This window comes from Rana temporaria, chromosome 1, assembly GCF_905171775.1.
Source record: "Rana temporaria chromosome 1, aRanTem1.1, whole genome shotgun sequence".
Lineage (NCBI taxonomy): Eukaryota > Metazoa > Chordata > Amphibia > Anura > Ranidae > Rana > Rana temporaria.
This window is the reverse complement of record NC_053489.1, coordinates 538,491,622-538,503,959: the sequence shown is the minus strand read 5'-3', so window position 1 is coordinate 538,503,959 and position 12,338 is coordinate 538,491,622. Positions and strand designations below refer to the sequence as shown.

Below are 12,338 nucleotides of genomic sequence, written 5' to 3'. Positions count from 1 at the left end.
ATATTTTATAAGGGACCAATTTATTGTATTTATTACTCCTGGATCACTTGTCCATCCCTAGCTGATACAGCTATTGCAGAGTCTTTTTTTTATACATATAGTTATGGGACATTGATATTGACTGCTGCTCACCCAACATTTATTATCATTTTGGACTTTCGTTGCACGATTTTTTCCTTTACAGGACGTTACTTTTTTGTGATATCACTTTTTAGCGCAAGATCACTTTTGTATTTATATTTTATTTTGTGTTTGGTGAACACGGTTAGTTTTTGCTGCTTTTGAGTTTTTATAATTTTTCTGTTATTTTCACTTTTACTATTTATTCATAGTAGCGCGAAAAACACATTCATTACTTTATATATATACTACACTGACTGCATTATATATTCTCTCCTGTAATATATATATACTACACTGACTGCACTATATACTCTGCAATGTATTATACCCTGTATATACTACACGGACTGCACTATATACTCTGAACTGTATTATACAGTATATACTACACGGACTGCACTATATACTCTGAACTGTATTATATATGTAGCAGTAAGCTGCTAAGTGTTGTGGCCCACCTTTCACCCTGCCCAGCCCAGCATTCAAGTCCTCATTCACTCCAAGGCAATAAACAGTCCATTAGCTTTGTTCTTTTGTTTTATTGAGGGGATTGAACTTGGATGGGGTATAGCATACCTCCCAACTTTTGAACTTCAGAATGAGGGACACTTGAGGAAGAAAGTGACCTTGGCAAATGTGGGCATGGTCGAACTCTAGACAGTGGGAGGAGCTTAAGGGGTGTCAATAAACACAATTTGGGCTTCCTTTTACCTATAAAAAATGTTGTTTTTACTGTTCCACAAGCAAAAGTCTCATGAATACATACAAACCCCAACACATTAATTTAAAAAAATATATAAAAGGTTGCAGGGTTTTGGAGTGCATTATGTACAGAGTGCAGGGTTCTGGAATGAGCTATATATGGGGTGCAGGGTTCTGAGATGAGCTATATACAGAGTGCAGGGTTCTGGGGTGAGTTATATTTTTGGTTGCAGGGTTATGAAATTAACTATATACATGGTGGAGGGTTCTCGGGTAAGCTACATACTGGGTGCAGGGTTCTGAGATGAGCTGCCTACAGAGTATACTAGGTACAGTGTCCATCCATCCACATGCTATTACTACACCCCTCCTCAGCAATAACCTCTGCACCCCCCAAACACAACTCCTCTGCTCTGCCCTAATCTTTAGCCCACCTACCCTCCCCAAAGCTCCACCATCGTCCCCATGGTTACCTTTCTGGCTCTTCCATCCACTGCAGCAAAATCTTCCTTTTCAGTGCACGAATTGTCAACTCCAGAGCTATCCCGACCAGGTAGAAGAATGGAAATCACGCTGTAGCTCATCAAGCACTTCTCTCCCCCTCTCCTGTCCTTAAACATGCTGCACTCTGCCAGCACTTGTCCCCTGTGCAGAGCAGGCAGGCTGCTGTAGGAGGCACGGGAGAGGTTTTACTTTCACTTCATAACACAGAAGTCGGGCTTCTGTATCTTAACGTGAAAGTGCTCAACTGTGAGCACACAGCTAATGGAGGCTGCAAACAATGATGCGGGAAATACTTCCTACACAGTGGAACCGCGGGACAAAGGTGAAGATGTGGGAATGTCCCGCCCAATCCGGGACTGTTGGGAGGTATGGTATAGGAAGCATGGGATGCCCAGTACATTTTAGAACAATCCATTGGGACAACTTTGAGGACAAAGAATTGGAACAACTTATATACACTCCGGTATTTACAGATCCCTCTTCCTCCAGAACAACTCTTACTGCAGACCATTACTTCTCAGCTCCTTCAGCACTCTACTTGCTTGAGCTCCCTAGCACAGCCTACAACCGCATGGTTAGGCTTGAAACAGGCTAAGCCAGGCCTTAGCAACTTCCTTTTTCAGGCAGGGACCACAGGCCCCTTTTTAGTGTGGTAATGAACTGTATTATATATACTATACGAACTGCACTATATACTCTGAACTGTATTACTGTATATATACTATATGGACTGCCCTATATACTCTGAACTGTATTATATATACTACACTGACTGCAGTATATACTCTGAACTGTATTATATATACTACACTATATACGATGAATTTTATTATATATACTAAACTGACTGCACTATATACTCTGAACTGTATTATATATACTACACGGACTGCACTATATACTTTTCACTGTATTATATATATTATACAGACTGCACTATATACACTGAACTGTATTATTTATACTACACGGACTGCACTATATACTCTGAACTGTATTATATATACTACACGAACTGCACTATATATTCTGAACTGTAATATACAGTATATACTACACTGACTGATTGCACAGTACACTAACTACCTGCCTTATCTCAATTAATTCACTACATACGGCCGTCGTGTAAGCAACAGTCTTATATAGGGTGGGGCGTGGCCTTAGCCCCTGAGCCATGAATGGCCAAAGGCACCCTGCCTTTGGTCAATTATGTCTTTCACAGTACATCGCGCTGTGATTGGGCAAAGCATGCAGGTCATGTTCATGCTTTGGCCAATCAGCAGCCATCATGCGATCTCACAGGGCATTATGGGACGCTCCAGGGCGGACAACTTACCTCAAGCGCACCATTTATTAGTGTGTTCTACAAACAAACAAACATCAAGCCCATCCCTATCCAACACATGCGGATATATGTTTTCACAGGTGCTTGAGATGCAGCTTAAAGGAGAATTATGGGTTTGGCTTCTATCCCATATTCATACTTACCAAGGTGGATGCAGCATCTGTCCAGCGTCTCTGCACTGAGAACCGAGCTATCGGACACCGCCGATGGCTCAGTTCTCTCAGCACCCTGAGAGGAGAGCTGCTGACTGTCAATCAGCAGCTTTCCTGCTCTTCTCCTCCGCACTCACTGGAGCGCTGAGCTGTGAAAGGGCAGGGAGCGTCCGTTTCAGTGGCTCGCTGAGACTGCCATCAGTCCAGGCACCTGGTGGATCCATACTCCCGGGATTACGTGGTGTCTGGACTGATCTTGGTGACATCAGCAGAGAGCCGACTTTAGACTGCTCTCTGCTGAAAACAGATCACAGGAGTGCAAAACGAATTGCACTGCTGTAACACTTAGGAGAAGCCCAGCCAAACAAGCCCACATTTTTAAACGACTTCTTTCTTACCATGATCTGTAACTAAACAGCAGCCAACCCTGATTACCAGTCTGAAACATTAAACATCTCTCTTTCTCTTAAAGGGGTTGTAAAGGTTTGTTTTTTATTTTCTAAATAGGTTCCTTTAACCTAGTGCATTGTTGGTTCACTTTTCCTTCGATTTCCCTTCTAAATGTTTTTTTTTTCTTTGTTTTCTTTGTCTGAATTTCTCACTCCCTGTTCCTCCTCAGTAAGCTGTTCAGTAAGCTGTTCTGGCTGACTACATTTGTAGATAAAAAAACAGCAATTACCCCGAGAAGAAGTGATCTTGTCACGAAACGCGTCGGGTGGAGTGAGTGACGTGTGGACGCCATCCCCTTCATTTCTCCAAACGAGTGGCAGTTGTTCCTGGACACGTCCGGCCGGCGTTACAGGCCAATTGCTGGTTTTTTATCTACAAATGTGAGTTGTATATTCATATTCATTTTATGCTGTTTTAAATAAATCACCCGGATTTTATGCCATGTGGAGCTCTGTCTTGTTGTTTTCTATATCCATCGCTGGATACGGCTGGGTTCTAGTGCAAGTGGAGGATCTACTACTGCCATAAATCTCTGGTTGAGAGATATGTTGATAGTGGTCCGGCAGGACCTTGATTTCTGGTAAGCAGCTGCACGATTGGTGGTGGACTCACATCTGGTGCTTAGTTACAGCATTCCTGGAATTTCACGGGTGTTTTCATTGCCAAATGGACTTCTCATCTATCTAATTTTTCAATTTTGGACTTTATGGACTTTTTCACAAAATATTAATTCTGTGGTTTATCAATTTCTAGCAAATATTGCTATCACGGTTTTAGTATTTGTGTTATATTGTTTAAGTTATTGCACTTTGGGCTCATACCCACCACTGCTTAGGAGGGACGGGCAACCACGGCCCCCTGACTCTGCTATAGCAATTATTGTAGTCACGATTTACACATCCCAGTGTTATTTGATCACTGGGTCTACACATACTAGTGTTCAGTAGGAACAGGTGGCCACGCCCCCCTGATTCCATGGATGAATCTATACCTCCAGTTTAGATTCACCTGTTACACACACACTTGGTCACATGTTTATTTGATACAGGTGCACAATTGAGTTTAGCGCAATTATCCCCCCTTTTTTCACTTGTTCTTAATTTGTTTATACACAATTTAATTGCTGCTTATCAATCTCAACCCATCATCTTAGCGCAGTTGTTCCCAAAAAAAAAAGTTTACTAAGGAGAAACAGGAAGTGAGAAATTCAGACTAAGAAAAAACATTTAGAAGGGAAATCAAAGGATAAGGTAAGTGAACCAACAATGCACTAGCTTAAAGTGGAGTTCCGGCCACAATTTCTCTTTTTAAATATAAATACCCCTGTAATACACAAGCTTAACCACTTCAGATCCGTAGGACGTCCTGGGACGTCATGGACTTTGAGCGGTGATATCTGAATGATGCCTGCAGCTGCAGGCATCATTCAGATATCTCTGTCTTCAGCCGGCGATTCTGTGCACCAGAAGAACGATCAAAGCGGCGGTTCCGCCGCTCAATCGTTCTTCTAGGCAGCGGGAGGGGACGTCCCCCCACTCCTGCCGCCATCCGGTGCTTCTCCGGGCTCTCCCGTGCCATCGGGGGCCCGGAGAGCGAATCGGCCGGCGCGCGTTGCTGAACCATAGAGATGACTGGTGACCAGACGGTCACAGTCATCTCTATGACCGTCAGAGGGCCGGGCGCGACGTTATGATGTCACGCCCGGTACCCGGAAGTAAACAAAGCCGCAATCGCGGCTGTCGGCATGTAATCGGTGAAATGTTTTTCACCGATTTCATGCTTGTAAGCCTGTAGGAGAGATGTGGGGTCTTATTGACCCCACATCTCTCCATAAAGAGGACCTGTCACAGTGATTCCTATTACAAGGGATGTGTACATTCCTTGTAATAGGAATAAAAGTGATCAAAAAAAAAAAAAGTCAAAAAAAGTGTAAAAATAAAAAAATGAAGTAAAAAAATAAAATAAAATAATAAAAAAAATGTTTTAAAACGCCCCTGTCCCGGTCGCTCACGTGCAGAAGCGAACGCGCATGCAAGTCCCGCCCACATATGTAAACACCGTTCAAACCCCACATGTGAGGTATCATTGCGTGCGTTAGAGCGTGTGCAACAATTCTATCACTAGAGCTACTCTGTAACTCAAAAAAAGTAACCTGTAAAAAAATTTAAAGTGTCGCCTATGGAGATTTTTAAGTACCGAAGTTTGGCGCCATTCCATGAGTGTGCGCAATTTTAAAGCGTGACATGTTAGGTATCTATTTACTCGGCGTAACATCGTCTTTCACATTATACAAAAAAATTGGGCTAACTTTACTGTTTTGTTATTTTTTAATTCATGAAACAGTTTTTTTCCCTAAAAAAAGGCGTTTGAAAAATTATTGCGCAAATACCGTGCGAGAAAAAAAGTTGCAATGACCGCCATTTTATTCCCTAGGGTGTCTGCTAAAAAAAATATATAATGTTTGGGGGTTCTGATTAATTTTCTAGCAAAAAAATTGTGATTTTTACATAAAGGAGAACAGTGCCAAAATAGGCCCGGTAACGAAGTGGTTAATGTATTCTAGTAAAGTTAGTCTGTAAACTAAGGTCCGTTTTGTTAGGTTGTTGCAGCATTTAGACACTTTATAAAATAGAAATTGACTGGGGCCATCTTAAGTGTGGGCATCATGAAGCCAGACTGTATGACTTCCTGGATTTCAGCCTTGCAGATCTCGCACATGCTCAGTGCTGCACAAGCAGTGTAATAGGTTTCAGATCAGGTTTCAGCACCTGTACTGTCCAAGTCACATGATTCTTCGAGACTGGGGAGTGCACAGACTCCTGGAAAGTTACACCCACTACATTCCCAGGAGTCTGTGCTGTGTATGTTAGGAAGCTTAAGCACCTAGGTGCAGGAAGAGGGAATATTAACTATTCTGCCTAGCAACAACAATGACATTTTTTTTAAAACTACTGATGTAATGTTATATTTATGGGTGGAACTCCACTTTAAAGGAACCTATATAGAAAATAAAAAACAAACCTTTACAGCCCCTTTAACTAAGGTAAGTTGTCCACACTATGGTGTCCACCCTAAGTTGTCCACCCTCAGTTTTAAAATTTCACTTGGTATATGGGAGTGAGGGATAAATTGTTATAAACAAATCCTACACATACTGTAATTTTGAGTAGAAAATATGAAACATTTACTGTATATGGATAAAAGTAAAAGCATGGGTTGTTTTTGTTGTTTGAATGTTGTGTGATTTCCTTAATGTGAAATAATGACAACATACAACACACAATAAATTATCACAGCATTTTATTCATATTAAGTAACACTAAAACCACAAAGTAAATGTTGTCAGAATGGCAAAGCTCTGCATATGTAGTATGCAAAAATTAAAAGAATCAAAATCATTAAAGGACAACTATTATGCCAGACGTTCTAATGATTCTGCAAGCAATGCACTGTTTGACATAACACTTGCACAATATTATTCTGTTTTAGAAAAAATAATATTAGAAAAAAACTATTTAAAATGGTTGCAAATTCAAAGCTAATATCTCTTTTCTGCAAACACATTTATATTAATCAATAAACACTGACGTAAATGAGTTTCCTGTACAATGTCTTAAAACCTATTAAATAAACCTTTACTTACATGTGATGCATCATTTTATAGTTAATTACATTAATAAATGTAATTCATAGAAAACATAATTTAAATTAAAGCATACATAGTTACCGAGTAAATAAAATGTAAAAGGAACAAAACAAGTATTGTACATACTGAATGTCATTTTTACACTAGTAAAAAGAATAGAAAATGACCTCATGGAGATCATATGCCACACTGTAAACTTGTCTGCAAATATACATTTTATGCTATGATAACATTAGTTGAGTTAGTGGTTAAGTAGTAGATATTTATACTAGCACATGGCTAAGTTTCAATCCAGTTCAACTTGTGTCTAACTCTGTAGATATTTCTTTGCATCTTTGTTTTACAGCAAATAAAATAACAGCTGGATTCCAGCCTATGATATATGGAAACACTGGATGAGAGACATCAAATCTGCCTTTATACCATCATTTAAAAATCCATAGAGTATGGGATTTAGACAACATGAGACCATACCAAGCAAGTGACAGATGCAATAAACTAATTTGAAATGTCGATTGGAAATTAGGTTGGCATTAAAATCAGTTACAAGGTGAAAAAGGTGAAGTGGCATCCAACTGACAGCAAAAGCCAAGATCAATACTGTCAGCCTGCAGAAAACACGCCTAGACCTTTTTTTTATTCGGGTTATGGATTTTGAGACAGAATTCATGTTGCTTAATTCAGAGTTCTCTTCTGGCTTCATTTCAAAACATATGGGTACTCCAGGTAAATAAACACTGGAAGGTAACGTGTGAAGACTAGAGGGCAAAGTATGACTCCTTTCTGTGGTTGATGTTTCTGGGATATCTCCAGTATTACTCTCTTGGTGTCTTCTCAGAATTGCTGGGACAACACTTGCTGATTTTTTGCTGTAGCGCTTTCGGTGTTTGCGTACACAGGAGTAGCTCCACCTACGACTACTACTACAGATTTCCACAACAGACCTGTTAGTTTTAGGATGCTGAAGGGTCAGATTAATCATCTCATTTTCTTCAACCTTAACTTCTCTGTTTGGTAACCTTGAACTTATGCTTCTGCAAACACTTGTATGACTTATGGTTAAACAGGACAGTGGCAATATGTACTGTACCAGCAATAACGATATGGTGAAAGCTATTCGGTATGAATCAGAGGGCCATGACTCAATGCATAGGTAACTATTCATCAGGGGCTCTAAGTTGAATGCTTCCCTCAAATTTATGATTTTATGAAAAACTGGCAAAGGAGAACATATGGTGAAGCCTAGAGTCCAGACAGTAGCGATCAAAAAGTACCCATGGTTGGCAGTTAAATTGGTAGATAGTGGATTTTTAATCATATGGTATCTTACCAAGGCAATTGACATAAGCATTAGTGTGGAAATGAGAACAGAAACACATTGGAGAAAAGGCACAACATGACACATAACTTCACCGAAGATCCATTGGTCAAGTAAGACGCATGTCAATGTAAAGGGAGAACAAAAGAGTACAACAAGAATATCTGAAAAGGCCAGGTTTCCAATGAGGTAGTTGATTATTGTCTTTTGTTTGCGCTTTCTGAAAATAGCCAAGAGAATAAGGAGATTCCCCATAAATCCAAGCAGGCTTACAAAGGTGTACAGCCCAATTAGAAAGTATCGTATGTCGTCCACGCTACTGTTATAATCCTCCCATGCAGGAAAATTGGTGGTTGTTATATCCAATGTGCTGTTTTCTTCTTTTGTGTCTGTTCTGTTATTAAAGTCTTTCAGGTTAAAATCCATTTCACAGCTCTGCTTTGAGATACAAAGAAAAGCAATTAGTAAACCTGTGTAAAAGTAGCAACATTCTAAAAGCTTAGCTTAGCTGCTGATGCCAAAATAACAGTATATTTTTTGCTTAACATACAAAAATATACACTTATGTACACAAAAAAACACTATATTTATTTTAAAGCATCACTGGCATTCTTCCATTCAATAAATAGGGAAGTATTGTGTTGTGTGATATTTTTTTGATGGAAAGAAAATTAATTTAAATAATAACAAGAAAACTAGTATTGCTGTGGCAGATAAAAGAAAGGAAGGTTGAAAAGCAAGAATTCTCAGCATTATTCATAAGAACTGGACCTTTACTGACTCAGTTACATTATGACTTTGTAAAAGATGTTGAACTTGACTGCTCACTGTAAATTAACCATGGATAGGTTTTTACAGGAAGAACAGAGCCAGCACAGGACCCTAAATTAAGATTGCCTATTTGATTACTGGTAATACTTTATGAATAACTACAGTGAATGGTGTGGTTATATGTGTGGGGGGTACCTAGGTCAGAAGTGAACAGACTATACACTCTGAGATTCACATAAAGCTCTGAGATATCCCTGCATGCTGTACTGGATATTGGGGAGGAGATTTACTAATACTGGAGCACTCCAAATCTGGTGCAGCTGTTCATAGTAGCCAATCAGCTTCTAATTTCAACTTGTTCAATTAAGCTTTGACAATGAAACCTGGAAGCTGATCGGTTTCTATGCAGGGCTGAACCAGATTTTGTATGCTCCAGTTTAAGTTAAGTCCAGCCCCCCAAGATGTGTGCAAGTGTCCTAAAGCATAAGTCACTTGTGTTTTTAGAGGCATGGCTGGCTGGACTTCAGTCATAGAGAAATGTTTCTGCATCTTTATTGTGCAGGATTACTATTTATGCCCAAGAATTTGTTAAAATTAATTATTAATCTCAATGGGCCATGATGATCCCATTAGGAGGTTCATTGTTACAAACTGGGTTGGAAAATGTTTCCTTACTTTCTCTGATGTGAATACTATAGATATATGCTGGCAACCATGCTGTACTTACGCAGTCATTTTTAGTGAGGAGAGAACTTCTAATGCCGCGTACACGCGATCATTTTTCGGCATGAAAAAAGACAACGTTTTTCGGCATGTAGAAAAAACAAAGTTTTTCCAACTTCATCATTAAAACGACGTTGCCCACACACCATCGTTATAATAAATAAAAATAAAAAATCGTTTTTAAAAAATGCTCTAGCAAGCGCGGTGACAAACAACACGTACGACAGCACTATAAAGGGGAAGTTCCATGCGGATGACGCCACCCTTGGGGCTGCTTTAGCTGATTACGTGTTAGTAAAAAACGATTTGCGCTTTTCTGTCTGTTACAGCGTGATGAATGTGCTTACTCCATTATGAATGGTAGTTTTACCAGAACAAGCGCTCCCGTCTCATAACTTGCTTCTGAGCATGCGCAGGTTTTTAACGTCCTTTTAGCCCACACACGATCATTTTTTACAACCCAAAAAATGAAATAGTTTAAAACGTCGTTAAAAAATGCAGCATGTTCGAATTTTTTTTGTTTTTGTTTTTCAGAACCTGTACGCGGCATAAGTGTCTGGTTATATTCCCTTTCATATGATTGGTTTAAATCCTTTACATTATTGAACCCTGAAAGTTGTAAACTTGTTTACAATTTTTTCCAATACCATGCCATGTTGTAATTTATTTGTAGGTCTGGTTAAATATACATTGTCCTTTTTATGACAGCAGGCTCATCAGTGCCCATCAGTCCAGACTTATCAGTACCCATCTGTGCTGAAACTGGTGCAATATTTTAAAGGCTAAGTTCCCCTTTTCAGGCAGAACTTCACGTTTTATACTAAATAGAAGCTTTTTCTAATGTCTTTCTAATGTATTTTCAGCCCAATCCTTCCCAATGTGCTTATCTCTCATGTATCTAGTCCATGGCAGCTTTGAATCTGCAGATCTCTGTTAAACATTTCTGAGCCCATCACTTTCTGTAGGATCGTGTGACCTTCCAGGAAATGTTATATCACATCATGCACTACCCTATTGCAACACAGAATAGGGTGTGTTTTACCTTTCTGGACCAAACCTCCCTCATTACTATACTACTTCTTTTTTATATCCACCCACGTTCTTACTTTTTTCTTTAAAGTATACACGGTACAATCTGATTGTACAATATCCTGTAGATCTATCATCAACTATGTGGTGCAAGGGCCTGTCTGATTTGATGCAAATTGAATGCAATGTTCAGGTCGGTCCACCTATTCCATAGTTTTGGAAAATATAACAGAATAGGGCGGAGATACTCAGCTGTCATTGTTCTTGTGTCAACACACCAATTTCACTTTCAGGCTCCATTCCTTAACAGGATTAAGGTACCCCCCCCTCTATTCCCACAGACTTTAGTGGGATTCATGTCCAAGTTGAGGTTAACCTTGGTCAATTGAACTCAAACAGATAAGCCAATTACCCCAAACCCTCTAGTATTTTTCTTACCTATCTAATACTAACTTTAGCCTGCTTGTATGGTTGTAGCCATATTTTCAGACTGGATAATCTGGTGCATAAGAATGTGATACCTGAGCACGTTTTAATGGTATAAAGTTGGCCCAAATGCTTGAGACCAAAAGTGAAGATTTCTGCAGCAGAAATTCAGTCTTGACAATAGGCAGAGCTTTGCAATATCTGAACACTTGAATACTCTTCAAAGTAAAGATTGTTGGGACAGGAATGAAGGGGTTTATTAATTATAGGAACAGTTTAAAGCCTGTGGGCAGACTGCTGGTTAAGGCTCTGTAGTGAAATCCTGCACAGGTACAGTAGTTTTTTGGTGCATAGTTCACATACATTTTTTTTACAGTGCCAATTTTACTTGGTTGCTGCAAAAAATGTATTGGTAGTACAGGACAAGATCAAGCAGCATTTGAAAGGTACTGCCTCACTAAAAGCCCATGATCTGGACCTAAACATCAAAGTATAAATGATAATCAGCACAACAAATCTACAAGAACTTAGGGCCAGATTCACAAAAGAGATACAACGGCGTATCTCCTGATACGCTGTCGTATCTCTGTTTCTATCTATACGACTGATTCATAGAATCAGTTACGCATAGATATCCATAAGATCCGACAGGTGTAATTGTTTTGCACTGTCGGATCTTAGGATGCAGTACCACGGCCGCCGCTGGGGGGAGTTCGCGTCGTAAACCAGCGTGGGGTATGCAAATTAGGAGTTACGGCGATCCACGACAGATTTTCGCGTTCGCTACGTCGCCGCTAGTCTAGTTTCCCGTCGCAAAGTTAGTCGTCGTTTTTGGTGCCTTAACCTTACACAGCAATCGTATTGCTGTATAAAGTATGGCTGTCGTTCCCGCGTCGAAATTTAAAAATGAACGTCATTTGCGTAAGCCGTCCGGGAATACGGAATTACGCTATGCGCGTCGCCGTTCGAAAAAATGACGTCACTGCACGCAAAGCACAACGGGAATTGCGAAACGAGCATGCGCAGTAGGTCCGGCGCGAGAGCGAGCCTAATTTAAATGGCACACGCCCATTTGAATTGGCCCGCCTTGTGCCGGACGTATTTACGATACACCGCCGCAAGTTTCCAGGTAAGTGCTTTGTGGATCGG

The 12,338-nt window shown here is 40.0% G+C and overlaps 1 protein-coding gene across 2 annotated transcripts in view; it reads right to left on the bottom strand.

The window, feature by feature from the left end:
- Positions 1–6,559: 6,559 nt before the first annotated feature.
- NPY5R (neuropeptide Y receptor Y5) overlaps positions 6,560–12,338 on the bottom strand; it is a 128,154-nt gene continuing 122,375 nt past the window's right edge. For both annotated transcript variants that reach the window (XM_040332685.1, XM_040332695.1), the window contains exon 2: positions 6,560–8,675. In XM_040332685.1, the coding sequence (XP_040188619.1) occupies positions 7,296–8,666 (1,371 nt within the window). In that variant the 5' untranslated portion in view covers positions 8,667–8,675 and the 3' untranslated portion in view covers positions 6,560–7,295. The remainder of the gene's footprint in view (positions 8,676–12,338) is intronic.